At 34.8% G+C, this 24,978-nt stretch overlaps 1 protein-coding gene across 8 annotated transcripts in view; it reads right to left on the reverse strand.

The window, feature by feature from the left end:
• The window catches only part of LOC105500026 (Dmx like 1), a 175,787-nt gene that overhangs the window by 20,828 nt on the left and 129,981 nt on the right, over positions 1–24,978 (reverse strand). For 4 of the 8 annotated variants that reach the window (XM_011772923.3, XM_024787128.2, XM_011772924.3 and 1 more), the window contains 6 exons: positions 23,562–23,679; positions 20,441–20,503; positions 11,536–11,622; positions 7,642–7,763; positions 7,154–7,295; positions 3,463–3,523 (listed from right to left, as the gene is read on the reverse strand). In XM_011772923.3, the coding sequence (XP_011771225.2) occupies positions 3,463–3,523; positions 7,154–7,295; positions 7,642–7,763; positions 11,536–11,622; positions 20,441–20,503; positions 23,562–23,679 (593 nt within the window). The remainder of the gene's footprint in view (positions 1–3,462; positions 3,524–7,153; positions 7,296–7,641; positions 7,764–11,535; positions 11,623–20,440; positions 20,504–23,561; positions 23,680–24,978) is intronic. The other 4 variants (XM_024787129.2, XM_071098562.1, XM_011772927.3 and 1 more) reach the window with 1 other exon arrangement.

The following is a 24,978-nucleotide window of genomic DNA, read 5'->3' on the forward strand; positions in this document are numbered from 1 at the left end:
CATAGAAAAGACTCTGAAAGGTACTGGTTTCTGATAACGTTTAGATTCTATCACTGGACAGTGTAAGAACTTCCAGAACTCTAAGGGAGAAAACTTATAAATTCATTAAACTGCTAACCAAGATCAAGCTGAACAAGAATTAAGTATGAGAGGCTAGTAACTTATTGAAGAAAAATTATGGTTTTTTAAGAATTGTGGTTTTGAAACCTTGCTAGTTCTTTAATATTTTGTTTTCCAGATTTAAGAAAAACTTTATTTTCTCTTATGTTATTCAATAGTTTATGGCAATTTGGCAAAGTATGCCTTCATGAACAAAGATAAAACAATTACTTTTTCTCCCTACCCGATCCCTCCAGAATTTGGAAGCTATTAGTGAGTATTTTTATTTTCATGGCAATATAGTTATTTGCGTAAGTTCAATAAGAATCTGTTCTTTACAGCTTGCCAGGAGTAAAAGCAAGAAGAACCTGTCCTTCTTATAGCAGGACATAATTGAAAATATCAGTCATATTACCAAGGCTTTGACTCATACATCATATTGGAGACTATGCACAATATCAGATATGACCCAGAAAGTTTTAAGGAACCAAAGGCTGACAGAGCAAATAAAGCACCTTGAAAAAAAACCCAAAAAGCCGGAAAAACTGACCTGGTACTGTACACATATAGTCCCTTACATGGTTGCCTTACAGAAGAGTAAGGACTATCACTTCCTGGCAGACAAGGGAATCCCAGGATTTTCTGAGGACCTCAAGAAAAGAGGAAATCGCCCAAATCTATAGGATTGCAGGTGAAATCAAATGGCAAGTCCTTGGCTTGGCTTCCGAGCCTCCAGAGGTTTTTAAAAGTCTTATCTGAGATTCCTTATTAATGTTTCAGCAGAGCAGACTTCACTTTTACTCAGCTAGGCTTATATAGAACCTATCATGTAGTATGATTTCAACAAATACTTATTAAAAAGGGAAAACACATTAAACATTTTAGAAGGGGAAAAAATGATCCAGTGTGACATAAAATATATATTTGGTCTTTGTCCCTGGATCCTGGCATACAGCTACTAAAATCCATAGAATAGCACCTGAATTTACGCTAATGCAGTGACTTAGATGGGGTCCCACAGATAGCGTAAAGCATTGAAAATTTCAGTGCCACTCGCCAACCTCCAGAAAAGGGCGGGAAAAGGAGCTGGAGATTAAGTTCTACAAAAACTCTTGAACAAGGAGATTTTATGAGTTTCTTGGCTGGTGAACACATCCACGTGCCAGGTTTGTAGCGCACCCCAACTCCAAGGGGACAGAAGCTCCTCTGCTTAGGAGTCTTACAGACCTCATTCTATGTACTTTTCATCTGTTTCTTTTATGATTATCTTTTATAATAAGCTGATAAATGTAAGTAAAGTGTTTCTCCTGAGTTCTGTGATTCAGTGTAACAAATTAATCCAACCCAAGGAGGGGGCGGTGGGCACTCTGATTTATAGCCAGTATGTCAGATGTGTAGGTGACAACTGATAACCTGCAATTGGTGTCTGAAATAAGGAGCAGTTTTGTGGGACTGAGCCCTTAACCTGTAGGATATGATTCTGACTCCAGGCAGACTGTGTCATAATTAAACCAAATTACAAGGCACCCAGCCAGTACTTGGAGAGGTGGAGAATGGTTTGGGGTGGACAAAAGCCAACCACATCTGGTATCAGAAGTGTACATGACAGTATAAAGAAACAGTGTGTTTTCTACTCAGAAAATTATAAATGTACTAGGCTAACTTCTAAAAAGTTGTTTAAGGATTTTTCAAAAGATCTGTTCCAAGGAAAGAAAACAGCTATCCTGAGGTATCTGAACTTCAGACTAATATTTAAAAAAAAATCCTGTCTCATAACATTTTCACAACACGAAAAGTGTTTCTTATCAAACTAAATTATTATCTGTGGGACTTGTTTGTGACATGAAAAGATATACTGGAAAAAAAATCCAGTAATTAAATTAGCTTTTAATTTTTCAGGTGTCTTATCTGCTAGTTATAGCAGTTCTCTAAACAGAGAAAGTACTTATCTCTCAAGACAGCAACAGCAGTAACTGATGCTGTCTAACACCTCTGACAATAGGTCCATTGAACCTTTGAAGCTTCGAGGGTGGACACTTTAAAGTTTATGGGCTTGAGGTATAGGGTATGTACACCTGCCAGGACACATGGTATGGGATTGAGAGAAAAATGAGGTCCCTTCAGTATCTCAGAAAACTTCCAAACCAGACTGCTTAGAATAGGGTAGTTTTAAGCAGTATCAAGTATTTCTTGATGTGGAGTAATATTATTTAAATTTTATATATAAAACACATTTTGACTCCTTAATACTACAGGCTTCATGACTGTTTTTCAGTTCTCACTTTACGTTAAACTTGTGGGTAAAAAATACACACTTCTAGTGATGAATAAATTTGACATACTGAAAACAGACAAATTTTTTATATTATTTTATACCTCTAGCATAAGTAACAGATGTTATTCTCTTCATTTTACATATATGGTTCTCTTGAGCCTTTTTTTTGTACAGAGTATACAACTTTGATAATAGATCATTTGAGCATTTATCATAAATGAAGCAGAAAAGAATACTGATTTTGTTAACAGCATTTTATCAGAATATCTCCCAAGACAAAAGTTTCTAAAGTTTTTAATAGGCTATTAAACTGGGGGGACATGAATACTCATTAATTAACAAGCACTATTCTTGTTACTATGTAGGACAACTTGATGAAGGGCATAACTTAAAAAAAAATGTTAAAAATTGGAATACTCACACACCAATGAGTATTGATTCCAACCCCCCAGAATCAATACCTCCAATAAATTCCCCATTAATTAAGTTCTTGGCTGAAGGAAGAGAAACTTTTGAGATTCCTAGGAAGATTAACTGAAAACAAATATATTCTGCCTCAGAATATAAAAACTTACTAATAATAACTTCCTATGTTTACTATTAATGTGTCTCATAAAAGACAAACTGAAAAAAAAGTAATAAAATACAAACTGAGTATAATGAGGTAATAAATAATCGAGGTATGGTTGTGGCTTATGTAATAAAGGTTGGCAGTGGTTCTATTATTAAAATAATTATTCACTATAATTTAGCATGATCAAAGAAATCCAGAAATGTTCAAAGATAAAATGTGTTAACTTAGAAATACACAAATTTTGTGTATTGGTAGTCGCAAATTTTGATTGGTAGTCAAAACACCAAAAAATTTACTTCATTAAATCAGTCTTCTCTTTTAGGGAAATATCTTTTTCTATTTTTACCCAGTTTTGAAATCAAGATTCTATTTACTGGCAAATATTCTCTAGAAAAAAAGTCTAATAAATGCTTTCAATTAAAACAAAAAGGTTCCCATACATTTCTTATAATAAAATTACCAAAAATAGATTTAAGAATAAGAAAGGACAATTGCTAATTATTATTCAACTTACAGTAAGGAAGAGTTGGATGAGAAGTCATTCTTCTAACATTATTAATGGCTTTCTTAATCATCTGGTAAAATAGAAAAATTATTTTACAGCCACAATAAAAAGGATTAAACATGTAAATTGTGACAGGAAATTCAAATAACATTCATGTAGTTATTTTTACGTGAGTTCATAACGATCATTATAGGTGCTGAAAATACTAAACATGATAACAGAGATTTAATAGTGCAGCTCTTATATTTGTACATATATTTTGGGCATTACTGACTAAGATCTAAAGAGAAATTCCTCTCAAGAATTTAGTCTTCCCTCCTTTCTTGTCAATTCTTTTCTGATCCCATTAAATTTATTATTCAGTAATAATCCTGAATAGTATAAGTTTAAAAGACAGAAGCATGTGAAAATAAAAGAAGATAAAATTAAATAAATTTAAAAACTGATAGTTTGGAACTATGTATTTATTCATTTTAAAGTTATGCTTTGAATAATTTAGCCTGTCAAATAAGAGTAAAACAAATACATAAAATTAAAGGAAAACTTTATAGAACATTTCCTATTTATATAGCATCATAACTACAAATATATGTTATCTTAAGTTTGTAGCATCAGTCTCAGGTAGATTTTGTTATTGTTATTCTTTTGGATTTTAAATGGTTCAATTAGTCTAAAGTTGTGGAGAAGGTGGGGAGTTGGTAGGGAGGACAGAGACTAGGCCAGAGAAAAGGTGAGGGATAAAAAAACTGAAACACATATATGGATGCAGTTATACTCCAAAATAGCAGAAGCTAGTCATAATGTTTTTGTTTTTGTTTTTTTGCTATTAATTTTTATCATTTGATAAACTGAAAGGATTAAGAAAATATTTTATCAATTCTCTAGAAAAAATAAAAACCTGCTGCATATGACTTCTGGTTAGTAAACTTCATATTTAAATCCCATGTTCTTCTTAAAGAAATTCTTGAAGGTTCCTATCTTGCTTTTGTCTTCTTTTTTAATATTCACAGGAGAACCATGAGTAAAAAAATACACAAACACAGGTTTAAAAGAGTTTCTGAAAGCGTATGTAGAATATGTAAAATCATTATTTTAGAAGATCCACGTAAAAAAGAACAACCTTATTCTACTGGTGTCTTTCTGTTGAGGGTAGAGTGAGGCAATCCCAACCCTTATGTTAACAAATCACAATTATATTCAAAATAAAAAGATGACCTTCTAAGATTTAGGTAGGAAGAAAATTCAATCCTTAGTGTTATGCCTAGGGTAGATTTCTGTATTACAAAGCTTTGGAGTATAAACACATTTTTCTGAACACCTACTATATGTCCGATACCATTCTAGTTAGAAATCATCAATCTGCAAGGCAGGCAGAATCCAAGTTCTCAAACAGCTTAGATTCCAGGGCATATAAAAAAGACAACTTAAGGCAGGGCACGGTGGCTCATGCCTGTAATCCCAGCATTTTGGGAGGCCAAGGCGGGTGCATCACTTGAGGCCAGGAGTTCAAGATCAGCCTAGCCAACATGGCAAAACCTAATCTCTACTAAAAATACAAAAATTAGCTGGGCATGGTAGTGCATGTCTGTAATCCCAGCTACTAGGGAGGGTGAGGCAGGAGAACTGCTTGAACCTAGGGGGTGGAGGTTGCAATGAGCCAAGATTGCGCCACTGCACTAGAGACTGGGCAAAAGAGCGAGACTCCACCTCAAAAAAAAAAAAAAGACAACTAAATAATGCATAATTTCAATAACTGGTAAGTGCTAGGGATGATAAAGATGATAAAATATAAGTTGAGTTGGGGTAGAGTGGGTAGGAGCAAATGCCTTAATTAGGGAAGCCAGGGAAATCTGGGGGGATTTGAGTTGAGATGTGAATGGTAAAACAGAGGGATGCAGCATTTTAAGCAGAAGGGAAGGCAAGGGCTCCTGACATGACCATGAGCTTAATACGTTCAAGAGACAGAAAGAAGCCAGTGTAACTACAGCAAAGAGAATCAGATGTAGAATATAGGGAGGTGAGATGGCAGAAGGTTAAATTCTGCAGGGCCATATTAATGTTATTTAAAAGTTGTATTGGGAAATCTGAAATTTTTTAGAAAGTGAGTGACAATCTCGATGTTTTAGAAAACAGTAACTGGCTGCTGCTGTGTAAAGAACAGGAGGAGGAAGAGACCAGCAAGAAAGATGTTACAGGAAAAACTATATTGTAATCTCTGAAGCTGGAGTTCAAAAAGTGCCTATTAGTCCTATTCACTTCTTTGGCATATTCCCCTTGAGTTCTCCTTTAAAAGATTATAATATCAGTAAGTTTTACAAATGAATTGTAACACACCTGTCAGCTGGAAAAAGAATTTAACCACTACTGAGCCAAGTCATTTCATCTGAATAATTACTAGATTGCTTTTCAAGTTCATTTTAATCCTTAAAACACTGCTACTTGAAATCATTGAACTAAGGAGAACAGAAGTCTTTAAAACAAGCTCCACCAAGACACATTTAACAAAGTGACCTAAGTTGAACCACTTGACATTTCTGGATCTCAAGCTTCATCTGAAGAATGTTTAAGTACGAGTAAATAACAACTACAACAGACACTGCAAATTATAAGGTAATATCAACTATAAAGGAACTGCATTAGGTACAAAATATTTACAAGGTATTATTAAAGATGACTGAGCCTTTACTTGAACAATTACCCATACTAATTAATGAAAAAAAAATATGTATTTTTTGGTCAAGGAAAGCATTCTACAGGACTTATGAAATTCTGAAAAACTACCACCTTTTTTTGCTTCTTCTAATCTGTTCATTAGTTCCTATACCCTAAGTAATAATAAAGGAAACTCTTGGAAGTACAAACATGAATCACATCTCTAGGCAATCAGGGTTAAAACAGATCCTCCATCACTACAGAAAAATTATGTTTCAGTTCATCATTATATTGCTTTTTGCTTAACTTAAAAAATTGTGTTGTTTTTGTTAAAAAAAAAAAAAAGAATATTTGTCCTGGCATTTAAAAAAGTGGTAATATGGATATAGTTGTTAATTGATATCCATTAAAAGATACCTAGACAAGGGGTTAGCAAACCTTTTTTTATAAAGGACTGGATAGCAAATGTTTTGGCTTTATGAATATTTACTTTCTGTTGCAGATACTCAATTCTGCCACTGTAGTGTGAAGGCATCCACAGACAAAATAGAAACAAATGACTATGGCTGTGTTCCTATAAAACTTTATTTATAAAAAGACACTGAAATCAAGTTTCATGTAATTTTCATGTGCCAAAAAAATACTATGTTTGTTTTTTCAACCACTGAAAAAACAACATGTATACCATTTCACTAAAATGTATACACCATTCTTAGCATATTAGCTACATAAAAACAGGTCATGGGTAGTATTTGATCTATGGGGAATAGCTTGCTGAAGCCTGATCTGAACCATTATGTTTCAAATAATTCTTAATTAAAATATAGCTCTTTGGTTTTCAAGCAAAGTATATTTTTGAAACAATTTGTTATTACCCTTTCAAATGAAAACATACTATTCTTCATTACCAAAATTTACAATTTCCAACATGTAAGACTTACTAAAACTTTAGGAATTAAGAAAAATGTTTTAAATCATCCTTTACCCATTAACCTAAAGGGAAAAAAAAAGTTACATATAACTCAAACTTATTTTTAACTTTACATACCACAGATGCTCCTCTGCCAGTCTGTGTACTACCAAGCCACGGCATGTTGATTGGAGTGCCAGGATTGCTATGTGTATATGGAGTTGTACCTTGAACAGCTGTTAAATCATCACGAGCATGTATAACCAAGAAGTCTTCTGATCTATAAAGGAATGTCAACTAGAATAAAAACAACTCATCATTTCTTTCTTATTTACACTTGAAAGGTCTAAAATTTGAATTTATAGTTCCCTTTAAAATTAATTTTCCTCAGTTCTTATTCGTAACTCACACACAATGACCTCATACCTGAACAATTTCTGTTCCCTTCACTTACTCTTCTCTCAATTCCCTTATTTAAAGTTCTTGCCACCCCTCATTTAGTGTATCAGCTTCTACTCTGCTAACAATCTATAAATTGCTTTAAAGAATCTTTTGAAAGTGATAGTTCAGTAAATATAGTTATTCATACTGCAACATTACTAAATAAAAACAAAGTATGAAGGTACCCTTTGGTTTCCACTTCTATATCATCATCTACCCAAGTGTAGATCTGTGTGGCCAGAATTCCAGAAACATCCAGTTCTTGAACATCATGACTGGAAGCGATTGCTATGCAGTTTCTATTTGCCTGAAAAATAAGTCAAACAGTAATTTTAAAAGAAACAGGCAAAATAGGTATATAAGCTGCTTTTGAAAATGGTAGTTTTGTAATGACCTCTAACAGTGAAAACTAAAGTACAAGATATACAGCATTCTTACTTTTAGTGAAATAATAAGCTTCAGTTTGGAGATATGTTTATGTTCTAGGAAAAGTACATCCAATAGAAAGCCAGTATAAATGGCAATACATGCAGCATTTTATTTCCTCTCCTAGTACTGTCTTTCTAGACTGCTAGAATGCTATGATCTTTCTAAGGTTTGCAAAATTCAGGAATGTGGAGGAAGATAGGAGCCCTGTAGGGTACAGAAAGGTGAGGGCAATAAGGAACTCCAAACTAAAAAAATAATTATTAATTATTCAAATAAAACAACTTTCTCCTAAAGCTTTTCAATCTTAGGAAAAAAAAAAAAAAAAGAAGTGGGAAAGGGTCACAGAAAAAAGGTGTGGGGGCAGAAATATAGTGGGAGAAGTATGCCAGAAAAAGATCACAAATGAAAAGTTGCTAAGATTAAATGACATGACATTTTAAATGCCTATGAATCAAAAATGTACATCTTGGCTGGGTGTGGTGGCTCACATCTATAATCCTAGCACTTTAGGAGGCTGAAGCAGGCAGATAGCTTGAGCTCAGGAGTTCCAGACTAGCCTGGGCAACATGGCAAAACACTGTCTCTACGAAAAATACAAAAATTAGTTGGGCATGGTGGCATGCACCTGTAGTCCCAGCTACTTGGGAGAATGAGGTGGAAGGATTGCTTGAGCCCAGGAGGTCGAGGCTGCAGTGAGCTGACATTGCACCACAGCACTGGGCACCAGGCATGAGACCCTGTCTCAATAAATAAATAAATAAATAAATAAACAAACAAACAAACAGACGAATGCATGCATATCTTTAAAACAGAAAACAGGAAGATAATGACATCAAAGAGAAAATAGGATTACCATTACTGCTATGTAAGATTCTAACACAAACTATTAAGAAAAAACTGAGATCTTAGAAATAAATGAAAAAATGATATAGCTAGATTATTGGGTGGTAATTCTCCACAGGTCTCCCAAATTCTGCATGTTTTATCAGTGAGTCATGTCTGCCCTTTTTTCTGCAGTATAATTACCAGGATGTTTGTATAACTATCGTCTCTCCCTCCAGAGCAAAGGGCAAGAATACTTACTATCTATTATAAAAGATTTGGTTTCCCTAAACTCGGTGATCCTCTCCTATAATATAACCTACTATGTGTGTAGGTAAGGTAGGTATCATCTGGCCCTCTTCCCGTCATTCTCTGGAAATTGTGGCTCAGGGAACCAGTGTAAAGTGCTGATTTTCTGGTTATTGCTTTTGCTGTCAGACATAAACTGTCGTTTGTCTCTGATCAAAGAATCGTATGTCTTCTAACAGCATCCATTAAACTGTTTAATGGATCAATTAAATGGACTGTTTAAACAATCCACTGCCTGCCTCAAAGAGAACTGTTTCTGTGGCAACTAACAGAAACAGAAAGGTAACTGTTAGTTTTAATTTAAGGTAAAATCTGAGACCCTTCATAGTTTTCAACACAGGTAGTTCCCAACTAAACAAATGGCAAAAAAAATCTCAATGGCATTTTAAAAAATGCAATTTAAAGCAAAGGTATTATTTCTCAGCTGCAAATTTAGTAAGGATATTAAAAATAGCAAATTGTCCAGGCGCAGTGGCTCACAACTGTAATCCCAGCACTTTGGGAGGCCGAGGTGGGTGCGTCACGAGGTCAAGAGATCGAGACCATCCTGGCCAACCAACATGGTGAAACCCCGTCTCTACTAAAAATACAAAAATTAGCTGGACGTAGTGGTGCACACCTGTAGTCCCAGATACTTGGGAGGCTGAGGCAGGAGAATCGCTTGAACCTGGGAGGTGGAGGTTGCAGTGAGTCAAGGTTGTGCCACTGCACTCCAGCCCAAGCGACAGAGTGAGACTCTGTCTCAAAATAAAATAAAATAAAAATAAATAAAAATATAAAAATAGCAAATCTGGGGAAATAAAAATTAAAAAGGCATATTCATAGACAGTAACCTGTAGACTTTATATATGTGAATAACTATTCATTACCAGTACTTATATATAAACACTCAAGAAGAAAACAACTAGTTTCTTTTATAGTACAGAATATTTTAAATAATATTTTCTTCAAGAAAGAGCAGGTAATGCAGGTATAGATAATAATTTTTTTTTTTTTTTGTAGAGACAGGGTTTCATAATGTTGCCCAGGCTGCTATCAAACTCCTGGCCTCAAGTGATCCTACTGCCTTGGCCTCCCAAAATGCTGGGATGACAGGTGTGAGCAACCACACCTGGCTAATAATTTTGCATTTGACATGTATATATAATATCACGTTACACAGATATTACAACTGGCTAAGGGGCTGACTCCAGATTTGCCTGTTTCACACAGAACTGTTTCTTTGACAACAGAACTGTCTGAAGCAGGCAAATCTGGAATCAGCCCCTTAACCAGTCATTGCTCAATGGTGTCTAAGAGGGAAATGAAGTGAAGGACGCAGAACAACAAAGATACTATCCAGAAGAATTCAGAGAAGACAGACATAGCACAGAAAGATAGAAAACAAATTGGTGAAACGATTACTAAATGGGTAATTTTCCTGTATATCACATTTCCCTGTATATATTACAGGGTATATATCTATATAATATTTAAAAATTATTTTAAATTTATTTATTTTATATATATGTATACAATATCTCCTTTAGGTATCTTCTATGAATACACAAAAAGAAGATACACATATCCTTTAAGTTAATGGAAGGAAAACAAAAGAATAATTAGAAGTCATCAGGAACTATACAGCAAGGCAATTAGGGGAGATAGAAGGGGAAAATGATTAAGACAGATTTCAATCTTGGACTATATTACCTAAGGCCACCTCTTCTGTAAGGAGCATATAGACATCTAAGGAGGATGTTAAGTAGAAATTTAAGAAATACTAAGAAAATACACATGTTCGGCAGCTATTGGAGATATACATCAAAGAGGGAGAATTTGAGTCACATATAAGCTTAAATCTTACCAAATACCCAGAACCACATTTGACATATTTTTTTTTTTTTTTTTTTTTTTTTTTTTTTTTTTTGAGACGGAGTCTCGCTCTGTCACCCAGGCTGGAGTGCGGTGGCGCGATCTCGGCTCACTGCAAGCTCCGCCTCCCGGGTTCCCGCCATTCTCCTGCCTCAGCCTCCCGAGTAGCTGGGACTACAGGCGCCCACAACCGCGCCCGGCTAATTTTTTGTATTTTTAGTAGAGACGGGGTTTCACCGTGGTCTCGATCTCCTGACCTTGTGATCCGCCCGCCTCGGCCTCCCAAAGTGCTGGGATTACAGGCGTGAGCCACCGCGCCCGGCACATTTGACATATTCATAATATGTCACTTTTTCTGTGGGTTAACTAGTTAACTACTGTACTACATTGTATAAATTCTAAAAGCGATTGTCTATATATTTGGTACTTCTCTCTGCATAGTAATAAAACATTATGTATTTTATCAGCTACATATCCAAAATCATATAATAACAAAATCACATTATCAAATAATATCATTTTATAAAATAAAAGAAGTATCCAGGTTGCAATTTAAGGAACTGGAAGCAGCTTTGGGAAAGAAATACTGGATAAACTGATAAAACAGAATATATTATCCAACTATAAATACTTAATAAACAAAAGAAGAATGTCTATGTACTTACCTTATTAACAGCAAACGCAGTAATGATATCAGATTCCTTATGAATAATTCTTGCCTTACCTCCAGGATATCCCAAATCTGCTTCTATCTAAATAAAAGGAAACAAAATCCAAAAATGCAGTGATTTTAGTAATAGAACTAATAATATGTGCCTATCTATCAATTAGTACTTCATAAATTATTTTAAGAAACTAGATATTTCAATTCTAAAGGACTATTGTATATGCTAATTATCCCTAAAACAAAGTTTGACAAGGGAAATTGAAATTTCTTCAAACTTGCTTTTTTACACATAAAAAAACAGCTGATAGAACACACAACTTCATTAAGTGGTTATCCGCCCAAGACACAGTGAAGTAACTTTAAAGGATCAACACATTCTAACTATTAAAGCAAAATGTATTTACCAAGTTTCTTAGCATTATAATTCTTTAATATTATTTTAAAAAATTTAAAAGGTCAGACAGTCAATATTTTAGGTTTTGCAGACCACAAAGTGTCACTGTTGCAATTTCTTTCAAACCTTTAAAAATTCTCAGCTCATGGGTTAGAGGCAGGTGAGATTTGGCCAGCTGGTTGTAGTTAACCTTCAATTTATAGAGAAACCTGAAATCCTGAACGGCAAAGTAACTTGCCCAAGTGAGTAATCATTTTAGTAGCTAAATAAACCACAATTCTATGTACTTTAGATGGGGGACATATATTTGACCTTCTGCTTACTTCAGACAAAGTGTATACATCTTTGGACTTAGAAAAGAACACTATGTAAATTCAACACTTACTAAAATAAGTTGAAAAGAGGAGGCAATTAAAGAGTTGAATTGTTGCCTAATATAGGACATTATTTCATATTATCTTTTTTGTTTTTTGAGATGGAGTCTTGCTCTTGTCACCCAGGCTGGAGGGCAGTGGCCCATAGTCTCAGCTCACTGCAACCTCTGCCTCCCAGGTTCAAGCGATTCTCCCGCCTGAGACTCCCAAGTAGCTGGGATTACAGGCGCCTGCTACCATGCCCGGCTAATTTTTGTATTTTTAGTAGAGACGGGGTTTCACCATTTTGGCCAGGCTGGTCTCAAACTCCAGAGCTCAGGTGATTTGGCGGCCCTGGCCTCCCAAAGTGCTGGGATTACAGGCGTAAGCTACCATGCCTGGTCATCCTAACTTTCAATCTTTTAAAATTAATTAGGTTCACAGACTTATTGTGAAACACATACATTATCTGAAATCAGCATACAATAAATTTATTTCCTGCAAAATTTTGATAGAAATATCACCAATGCCTGGCCATTGACCACAGAACTGATCAGAATATGCAGTGTTTTAAAAACAGTAACTAAGGTCAGGCATGGTGGCTCATGCCTGTAATCCCAGCACTTTCAGAGGCTGAGACAGGTGGATCACTTGAGGTCAGGAGTGCAAGAGCAGCCTGGCCAACATGGAGAAAACCTGCCTCTACTAAAATACTAAAATTAGCTGGGCGTGATGGTGCGCGTCTGTAATCCCAGCTACTTGGGTGGCTGAGGCAAGAGAATTGCTTGAACCCAGGAGGCAGAGACTGCAGTAAGCCGAGATTGAGCCATTGCACTCCAGCCCAGGCAACAGAACAAGACCCTGTCTCAAAAAAATAAATAAATAAATAAAATGAAGGCAATTAAGATGAGTGTTCAATTGGAAAGCTGAAAGAGACTTACAAGATAACCAAACCAAAATACCCCTACGGAAACAAAAATCAGTCACCATATATAAAGAGCCAAATATATTCTAATCTAAAGTATAATTTACTTATGAAGAATTTCAGTATTCGCTGAACATTCTGGTTGACTTGAGGATCAACTTGTCTTCTAAGGGAAGTCTCAGCTCTGACTACAAAAGGCTGATCATCTCTTAATGATGTACATAACAAATTCCATAATTTTAAGACAAAATTCCAACTTACCTACCAATCTGCCTCGTATCTCAAGTATACTAAATGTTCATTCTTAGGTTTTGAAGAAATTGGCGACAGAGAAAGATGATGGCTCCATGGAATAGAGGGATGTGCTACTTGCTGGTTATGGTAGGATGGGGGATCATACCAGTTTCACCTGGGGAATTTTTTTAAACTTTACATGTATGGGAGGAAAGCTCCTGCAGGTATGAACTTCAGAAAACCTTTCTCTATGTAGGAATACATTCCTGTCCTCATTATTTACTAAGAACATTGTTTCTCAATAAGGTAGTGTCAAGATAACCTGAATAACAGTCAACTGAGGTGACTTTTTCTTTCTTTTTTAAATACAAAGACTCTGAACCCCATGTCAGATACATAATCAGAACATCATGAGGGTAGGTCAAAGAAATGGTGGTATCTCAGAAGTCTTAGATTAAATTTGTGAATGACCATAAGTGGCAGAAGGTAAGACTGGAGATAAAGGTAGAAGTTCAGCTCCTGCAGGGCCTCAAAAGAAATAATAAAGAGTTCACATCCTGTTCTAAGTCAGAGAAACCATTGGTGGATTTTGAAAAGTCTGGCTATTGTGAGACAAAACATAAAGGGTTTGAGAATGACTGCCAGAAAACCAGTTAAAAGGCAACTACAGTAGCTGAAGTGAGAGATCATAGTGGATTGGATTAGGGAAGTAGGAATGGTGACAGTGATAAGTGTTTGGAATTGGGATACATTTTGTTAATGGGCTGTAATCATAGTCTGAGTAAAAGAAGGAAAGAAAAAGGATGAATCCTAGTTATCAGGCCTGACAGCTGGGTGAGTAAAGGTACCATTTACTGAGATGGACATAAGTGAAGGAAACAGTGGGGAGTAGATTTGCAGCAGTCAATGTCTGGATTCGGGAAATTAGTTGGGACTAGAGAGATTAGAGAGTTGTCAGTATACAGATTATATTAATATTTAAATCGTGAGATAACCCAAGGAGAGAGTAAAGATAGAAAAGATAAAAAGTTAAGAGAACTGAATTCTGGGGCAACCAATATTTCAAGGACCGGAAAAAGACAATTCAGTAGTTATCAATTAGCTAACATAAGAAATAGAAGAGTTTGATATTATGGAAACTAAGTGAGGAAACAGTTTTAGAAAAATGTTATGGGTCAACACTACCAAATGATTATTAAGAAGTTGAATCATATGAAGACAGATAACTGACTACTAAATTTAGTATATTGGAAGTCAATGGTGACCATGTCTATGACAATCTCAGTGGAGTGGGCTGGAAATAATAACTAAATTAGACAGAATGTGATATCTGGTGAATAAGAAGCGGAGTCCACCGGGAAAGGATCATAGATACATTCAACGGAATTGATAATGTTTTATTTCTTAAGCTAGGTGGTTTGTTTACAGTGTTTCAACATTATTGCTTAAATCTTGAATGACTTTATAGGCAACTCTAAGTGAATTTTGCTATATTGGAGACTAGAGAAATGGAGTATTTTTTAAAGGCAAAACATTAAAATATATTTGCTCATGCTAATGAGAATAATTTGAGAGAGGTAAACATTTACTGATGAGGAGAGAGGGAGATGGGCTTCAGTTATTAAGAACTGAAGACAAGTCCTCGGGTAGGTGAAAGCAGGTAAGATCTGTGCACAAGTGAAAGATCTGCTCTTGAATAAAAGGGTGACAGTTCACTCACTGTTAAAGGAGGCAGAAGAAAATATCTGCCTATAGAGCAGAAATTAGATGATGATGGGCAGGTTAGGCTAAATCACGGCTGACTGCACTTATTTTAACAGCAAAATATATTGATATGTGGGGAGTGGGAAACAAATACTGGAAGTTTGAGGAAATGGAAAAAGTATGAAAATGAAAATGAAAAAACAAATTTGCTATAGAGCAATTTATTATGACTGCAGGGTAAGTTTTATGTTAATTTGGGATTTGTGCTATTTAAGTGAGGCAAGCTCCAGGGTTTGTGCTTTTCCTCCAAACATGTTCAGCTGCTTGAGTGCAAGCACAGAATAGGACAAAGAGTTGGGGTTAAGCAGATTTGGGAAATTTCAAGGGAAGTATAGTGTAGGAAGAACAGAGATAAGGATGTTTGCAAGTGATTGACTGATTCCATGATGGATCATGAAATCTAAGCTGGGGAAGGGAAGGAAGCAGGAACATGATACAGTCAGCCAAAAACAGAGACGGAACTTGCGTGTGCTATGAACATAATTTTATTTGTTAAAGGCCTCACAACATAACATTATAGTTAAAAAAAATCACAATGAATATGGTCTCAAAAGATCTCCTAAAGTTTCAAGTCACACTCTGTAAAGATGCCATGCTTTGATTGGGCTGGATATGTGAGGAAAAAAGAATCCAAATATTAATGCTAAAAGAGATTTAAAGAGATTATGCAGATCAAAAACTAAACACAGAATTGCTATATGATCTAGCAATTCCACTTCTGTATATACCCCAAAAAACTGAAAGCAGAGACTGAGATATTTGTATATCAATGTTCATAGCACCATCATTCACAATAACCAAAACAGACACAACTTTGCCATTTAAAAAACTTCAGGATTCTACCAAACACTTCAGAAATAACACTAATTCTATAAAAATTCTTCCCAAAAATTAAAGAAGAGAGAATCTTCATCAATTCATTCTAAGAGTCTAGCATTAATCTGAGACCAACACAAACAACATTGTAAGAAAACTACAAACTAATATCCTTCATGAACATAGATGTAAAAATTCTTAAAATTTTATCAAATGTAACTATATATATAAAAAGGATAACACATCATGACCAAGTATAGCTTATGCTGGGAATACTAGATTGGTTTAACATTTAAAAAAATTCATTAACCTATCATATTAAAAAAGAAAAAAGCATGATCATCTCAATAGTAGGCACAAAAAAAAATCATTTGATAAAAATCTGACATCCTTTTCTTATTAAAAACTCTTAACAAAGTAGGAATGCAAAGAAACGTCCTCAAACTTATAAAGGACATCTACAACAAACCTAAAGGAAACATTTTACTTAATAATAAAAGACTGTTTTCCCCAAGATCAGAAACAAGGTAATAATGTCTGCTGGTGATCACTTCTATTCAACACTGGACTGGAAGTTCTAAGTCAGAGTGATAAGGCAAAAAAAAAAAAAAAAAAAAAAAAGAAAGAAAGAAAAGAAAAGAAAAGAACTTAGATGAAGAATATATTTGAAGGACTTATAATACATGACTTCAAGATTTATTATAAGGTTATAGTGATAAAGACAGTGAGCTATTACCATAAAAATGGATCAATGGCCCAAAATACACTCCAGAATTAGACCTACACATCTGCGTCAGTTTTGAAAAGGTGAAAGAGATAGTTTAGTGAAAGAAAAGATAATCTTTTCAACAAATAATGCTGTAAATACAGATGCAAAAACAACAACAGTAACAAAGAACTGAGGTCTATACTTCACACCATGTAAACAAATTAACTTGAAATGTATTATAGACCTAAATGTAATACTAAAACTCTAAAACACTTAGAATAGGAGAAAGTCTTTGTGATCTTAGGCTAGGCAAAGATTTCTTAAATACAACACCAAAAGAAAATGAATAACCAGAACTAATACATTAGACATCATCAAAATTAGAACTTCTGCACATCAAAAGAACTTGTGGCCAGCTGCAGTGGTTCATGCCCCTCTTCCCAGCACTTTAGGAGGCCAAGGTGGGCAGATCACTTGAGGCCAGGAGTTCGAGACCAGCCTGGGCAACATGGTGAAATCCACTCTACTCACCTACTAAAAACACAAAAATTAGCCAGGTGTGGTAGTGCACACCTGAGAATGGCTTGTACCTGGGAGGTGGAGATTACAGTGAGCCAAGATCACACCACTGCACTCCAGCCTAGGCAACAGAGCAAGACTTTGTTTAAAAATAAATAAATAAAATGAAAGCACTTTGTAAAGAGAATGAAAAGACAAGCCACAGAATAAGAGAAAATATTTGCAAATCACATTTCTGATAAATGATTTTTATCCAGAACATACAAATAACTGTTAAAACTGAATTAAGAAAACAAGCAACCTAATACAAAAAACACAACATTTGAAGGCAATTTATGCAGATAGACATATGGCAAATAAGCATGTGGTAAGATGCTCGATGCAAATTAAAACCACAATGAACTACTACTACATACCTACTAGAATGGTTAAAATGAAAATATAGACTACATCAACTGTTGGTAAGAATGTAAGGCAAGGCTGGGCATGGTGGGTCACACCTGTAATCCCAGCACTTCAGGAGGGTGAGGTGGGAAGATTGCTTGAGCCCAGAAGTTTGAGACCAGCCTGCGCAATATGGAGAAACCCCACCTCTACAAAAAATAAAAATGAGCTGGGCATGGTGATGCATGTGTGTAGTCCCAGCGGCTCAGAAGGCTGAGGCAAGAGGACTGCTTGAGCCCGGGAGGTCGAGGCTGCAGTGAGCCATAATCACACCACTGCACCCAGTCTAGGAGACAAAGTGAGACCCTGCCTTAAAAAAAAAAAAAAAAAATAGAATGGGATTTTGTACACCACCCATTGAGAATGTACCTAAATGGTACAACCACCTTGGAAAATATTTGAATAGTTTCATAAAACGTTTAACATACACCTACCACATGATCCAGTTTTTCCACTCCTAGGCATTTACACAAGAGAAATGAAAGCATTTTTCCATACAATGTGACTTGTGCATGAATATTCAAAGCAGCCTTATTTGGAATAGGTCCAAAATAAAATCAGCTCAAGTGTTCATTAACAGGTAAACTATGGTATATCCATATAATGTAATAAGCATCATAATAAAAAGGAATGAACAACTAAAACACACAACATAGATCAATCTTGAAATAATTATGCTAAGTCAACAGACACAGACTATAAATCAAAAATGACATATTATATGATTCTATTTACATAAAATTCCAGAAAACAACAAATTAATCTTTAACGCCAGGAAAAAATTCGGTAGTTGCTTGGGGAAGAGGGCACAGGTGAGACAGAAAAAGAAGGGAGGGATTAAATTCTGGGGACTGATGGATATAATCATTATCCTGGTTGTGGTGATGGTTTCGCTAGTGTATACACATGCCAAAATTGAACAAGTTTTACACTTTAAATATATGTAGTTATTTTAGGTCAGGCATATATTATAAAGTTTTTAAAAAAACTATATAGCAGTGGGCTTGGAAAATGCTGGCCAAAATGATGTTAACCCACCCCTCAAAAAGACTGCATTTTGACATGATGTCAAGTCAAGCATGAAGATGACTATAGAAATACAACATTGATTATTAACATTTTATAAACAGTATCAAAACAAAAATGTTTGTATAAGAATTCCTGATATGTGGTTGGGTGCAGTGTCTCATGCCTGTAATCCCAGCACTTTGGGGGAGGCCAAGGCAGGTGGATCACCTGAGGTTGGGAGTTCAAGACCAGCCTGACCAACATGGAGAAACCCTGTCTCTATTAAAAATACAAAAATTAGCTGGGCGTGGTGGCACATGCCTGTAATCCCAGCTACTCGGGAGGCTGAGGCAGGAGAATTGCTTGAACCTGGGAGGTGGAGGTTGCAATAGGCTGAGATTGTGCCATGCACTCCAGCCTGGGCAACAAGAGCAAAACTCTGTCTTCAGGAAAAAAAAAAAAAAAAAAAAAAGAATTCTTGATAACGTGTAGACAGTGACAGTAGTAAGTAATCATCAATACCCAGGCAAGGAAAATTGTTAATTGATTAAAAGTTTGAATTATATTCCCTCAAAACCCCCAAAGGCCACTAGAAATTTTCAAAGTATGAATCACATATACTTATTTTGCAAAAGTTTTAGTTATAAAATACACCTGATATCAAATCAGGCTTTTTAAGTAATTGCACAGAATTATTTCTCCTATTTTACCAAAGGACTCCCGTTGGAAAGAATGAGAGGTAGAAATTAGTAACTTTAACAATTTTTTTGAGAAATTTTTCACTTAAAAATCACTGCTGAGATTGTTTTAACATGAGAATATGAAAAACATGAGTTAAATATCAACCTCATAAAGTCACAGTTGAGTTGGCCAGGCGCGATGGCTCACGCCTATAATCCCAGCACTCTGGGAGGCCAAGGCGGGTGGATCACCTGAGGTCAGGAGTTTGACATCAGCCTGGCCCACATGGCAAAACCCTGTCTCTACTAAAAATACAAAAAAAAAAAAAAAAAAAAAAAAAAAATTAGCCCGGTGTGGTCGTGGCTGCCTACAATCCCAGCTACTAGGGAGGCTGAGGCAGGAGAATCGCTTGAACCTGGGCGGCAGAGGTTGCAGTGAGCTGAGACTGTGCCACTTCGCTCCAGCCTGGGCGAAAGAGTGAAACTCTGTCTCAAAAATAAAATAAAATAAAGTCATAGTTGAATATGCAATCACAGAACACCTAGGAGTTATTTCATAATTATACAGATTCTCATCTTTTGTGCTTTGATTCTCAAGTACCATGAGTACTTACTATGTACCCTTAAGGCACTTTGCTACATGCTGTTGCTACCAGTAAAATAAACGCTATGTAACAGTATTTACTATATTTTTAGGAATTAATATCATAGGAGAGAATTTTAACTTCAAAAGTGATACTTGTAGAATTAAAATACTACTAAACAATTGCTTTTGTAATCACATGTATTAAGAACTTTAGTTATATTTACTCAGAAAAATTTGTAGCCAAAACAAGATACATTCAACTCTCTTTAAAATTGCATTCTCTTATCTAACAAAACAGAAATCACTTTTACAACTGCAGTATTTAAGTTGTTAAAATAAAAGGAGAATAATCTGAGGGAACAATACTTTAAATCCATTGGAAACAAAGACCAGTTTAAAACTAAAATGCAAATGCTTTGTTCTTTTGTGAAAGAATGCAATTTCTAATTTCAGTTGAATGATATTTTGTACCTTATTGATGTTTGGCTCCTCCATCATAGAATTTTTGATGGTTTCACTGTTGTCCTCTAATGACTTCATCAAGAAAGAATAACCACATGACAAAGAGTAAAGACGACATGTAACACGCAAATACTGGGGATTGTTTAAATGTTATATTTTAAACCAAATTTACTAGAAAAGAACACTATATAATATACAGTTATTCTTAAAATTTCATACACCTTATAAGAAGCATGTGCATGGTTAGGGGATGAGCAAAACTTAATCCCTCAGAACTCATTAACTACCACTATAATTTTTATTCTATCCCTAAGAAGTTTTTACTCAATTTCGAAATGTTGACATTAAAGCATGATTGAAACCAAAGTAGTTTATATTAAAATAATCAGAGCTACTGGTGTCAGAGCACTATCAACAAAGTCGAATTATTCTCTTACTCACTGCTATGTCTTATCTCCACATCTGAACCTTCAGGAAAATCTCTTGATTAGAAAATTTCAATTTCTACATTTTTATAATTCTCTTCCACTGATGAAGCCAGAAACAGTCAATAAATTGCTTGGAAGCACATATACTTCTTAAAAGGGAATAGCAGTACTTGTTAAAGAAAGAGTTGTTCCAAGACTTTTAGTTCTTCTCAGAAAGTTCAACAAAACAAAACAAAAAAACAGAAAAAGGAATTGGGAACAATGATGGGAGTTGTCAAGTCCCAAGTTTTTATTAAGAATGACTTAATCTAATTGCAGTTGTCTGTACTTTCTATTTAAATACAAAGAGAGAAGACATTCTATTTTAAAACACATGTACCAGTAAACCTTACTATACAGGAAAAGAAAAGATCTGTGAAAACCAGGATTTTAGGGTCAGATGAAGAAACTGTAAATAAAATTTCATTTTCAAACACATAAATAAAGAAAGAGCAGTTCTCAGAATACTCTCCCATCACCTGCTATCCAAAATACAGGGCCTGTCATATATGTATCTCTTAACCACCTGGAAAATCACGTGACTTCAATTAAAATATTTAAGTATAATCATCATTTTAGAAAAATAAGAGATGGAAGGTGATTTTGTTAATACTAAAAATAGACTAGTAAACTTTCCAGTAAAGATTAATTTTACACAAACTCTATAAAGATTCTATTTAATTCCATTCAAATCTATGCTTTACTATACAACATTTTTCTTTTCATATTCGTTATCAAAAAGACACTATTTTTAAGAGTATCACTATCAAGAATAAAACAACAAAGCAATAACAACAAACTTTTAATAACTATAATTAATTGTGTCAAGGTTTAAGTAAATTTATCAAAACACTGCAAAGTAAGGGCTATTATAGTCATTTTGAATTAAAAAAACAAAATTCAAAGAAAACATTTAGCTTAATGATAGTCACAAAACTGTCAGTCTAACATTCATGTTCACGCTTCTGATTAAAATAATTACAATAAAAATAATTTTAAAAATTTCTTGAGATATCATGAAACTCCAAAGAATAACAGAAATTTTAAAATGTGTAGTTATATTTATTATTTGCTACGTTTATGTATTCTGGCTTGATTATACTACTCTATTTCCTTAATGATTCTATTCCTGGATCAACTAGACAATATAATGGTTCAATAGTTTCTTTGTATTGTTTTCAGAACTACTTCATTTCCCAAATACCCAAACATATCAGCAGTAGAAAAATAAGATTTTTGTAAGATTAGTCAAATATATCAATTTTTTTTTAAAAAAAGATCAAATAAACAAATGAAATACATTCATGTTTGTCTAAATTTCAATATTATACAAAGGTACTCAGGTCAAAATTCTTCTAAGTCAGCAAGAATGCTACACACTATTTCCCGACTTGGTTGATTTGAATACATTTACAAAATGAGGCAAATAGTAAATAATAGCATATACAGTTTCCACTTAAAATTGGTGCTTAAACTGAGAGACAATGAGATACATATGTAATTTTCCTTTAAGGCAGAAAGGTTAGATGTCATCTTGCTTTTTGCTTGTCTATTGTGAAACCATTCAATTTATTTCTTCAACTGAAGTATCTTCAGTGTTTCCTCCAACTTAAAAAACTGTACAAAGCTTGCTTTCAGACTAGTTCAGTGCTACGCAAAATGTGGTTCACATACCAAATGTCAGTTCTGAACTCTTTGTTATCAGTCCAGGAGACAAAAATAATTGACTACATCACTATGTCTACTGTTTAGTTCACCTGGACTTTTTAGTAACAAAACTTCTCAAATGAAAGAAGCAAGTTCCCCATATCATGAAACTGGTACTTATTACTAGCACTAAACTAAATGACCAAAAAAAAAAAAAAAAAAAAAAAAACCATTATGATAATATCAAGGTATAAGCAACCAGTTACAGTGTAGGTTAATTTGGGTTTGTAAAATTTCATTAATTTAAGCATAATCCACAGAAAAGAAAACGTACATATTTAAAAAGTTGGCTGGGTGCAGTGGCTCAAGCCTGTAATCTCAGCACTTTGGGAGGCCAAGGCAGGTAGATTGCCTGAGCGCAGGAATTCAAGACCACCCTGGGCAATATGGTGAAACCCTGTCTCTACCAAAAATACAAAAAATCAGCTGGGCATGGTGGCATGCATCTGTGGTCCCAGCTACTTGGGAGGCTGAGGTGGGAGGATTGCTTGAGCCTGGGAGGGAGAGGTTGCAGTGAGCTGAAATGGTGCCACTGTACTCCAACCTGAGTGACAGAGACTCCGTCTCAAAAAAAATACATACATAAAATAAAAATTTTTCAGTATATAAACCCAGTTACAATTAAACTTCTAAGATAGACTTCTTTTAATTGTCACATGAAAAATCATAGAAAATTTCTATCTTGTCTCTTAAATTGATGATCATGACAATTCAAAATACAAGAAACAAGATGCGGAATCTTAAACATTTTTTTCAAGGAAAAAAGTCCCATTTTAATTTGAATTAAATTAAATTGATTTATGAAAATACTGCCCCCTTCTAAATTACACTTTTCTAAGCATTAATTGCCTATGTTTATCATATAAAATCTGTAAAATACATCTCATTTTAATGGTTACATAATAATATAAAAGACTTAATAATAAAATAGTAAACAGGTTTTAACTTATACAGACCTCATTTAGACACCGTTTCTTTGTGAATATATTTTTGATAAAGGTTTCCTGAATTTCTTCCTGCTTCACCAAATACTGCCAAAGCCTCTTCACAGACAGTGCCAGATGGTGTTTGGATCTACAGAGAGAGACAGCAAATTTAATTATAAACCTCAGAAATTTCTGATTAACTTGCAACAATTCCTTGGTGCCATATAAATGTTTATTATAATAAGTTAACTGCAATCAGACTATATGATTGGAGGCAGATCATATCACCAACCTTTTCCTTAAAGGCTTTGTGGACCATATGGTCTCTGCCACAACTACTCAAGTCTGATACTGTACAGGTAAAGTATCTCTTATCTAAAATGCTTGCGACCAGAAGTATTTTGAATTTCATCTATTTTCAGATTTAGAAATATTTGAATATATATGTCTAAATTAAAAATTCATTTATGTTTCATATACATCTTATATGCAAAATCTGAAGGTAAGAAATTATATATATATATACATACACACGTGTGTGTGTGTGTGTGTGTGTGTGTGTGTATATATTTTTTTTTAGATGGAATCTCAGTCTTTGGCCCAGACTGCAGTGCAACAAGGCGATCTTGGCTCACTGCAACCTCCACCTCCCAGGTTCAAGTGATTCTCCTGCTTCAGCCTCCTGAGTAGCTGGGATTACAGGCACCTGCCACCACGCCCAGCTAATTTTTGTATTTTTAGTAGAGATAGGGTTTCACCATGTTGGCAGGCTGGTGTTGAACTTCTGACCTCAGGTGATTCACCCACTTCGGCCTTCCAAAGTGCTGGGATTACAGGCAGTGAAGGTGAGAAATTATATTTTTAATAATTGTATGCATGAAACAAAGTTTGTGTTAAATACTTACATGTGGCATTTTCTACTTATAGCATCATGTTGGTACTCAAAAAATTTTGAATTTTGGAACATTTCAGAACTGAATTAGGGACTGTCGACTTCCCGTGGGAAAGCAACCACTGGCAATATGCAAAATTGAGAGCATTTATGGCTATAATTCAATAAAACTTTATTTAAAGAAGCAAGGAGAGGTCTGAATTTCACCTGTGGGGATGGCGATAGTTTGTTGATCCCTAGCCTAGGGCCATAGGATCTAACAAAAGTAGGTATGCTTTACCAAAATCTCTGGGACATAGCTAAGGCAGCATTAAGAGGAAATTCATAGCATTAAATGTCCACACCAAAAAGTTAGAAAGATCTCAAATTAACAACCTAACATCATAATGGAAAATATCAGAGAAGCAAGAACAAATAAACCCCAAAGCTAGTAGAAGATAAAAAATAACAAAAATCAGAGCTGAACTGAAAGAAATTGAGACACACAAAACCATTCAAAAGATCAACAAATCCAGGAGTTGGTCTTTTGAAAAAATTAGTAAGACAGAGAGACTG

Source organism: Macaca nemestrina, chromosome 6, assembly GCF_043159975.1.
Source record: "Macaca nemestrina isolate mMacNem1 chromosome 6, mMacNem.hap1, whole genome shotgun sequence".
In the NCBI taxonomy this organism is placed as follows: domain Eukaryota; kingdom Metazoa; phylum Chordata; class Mammalia; order Primates; family Cercopithecidae; genus Macaca; species Macaca nemestrina.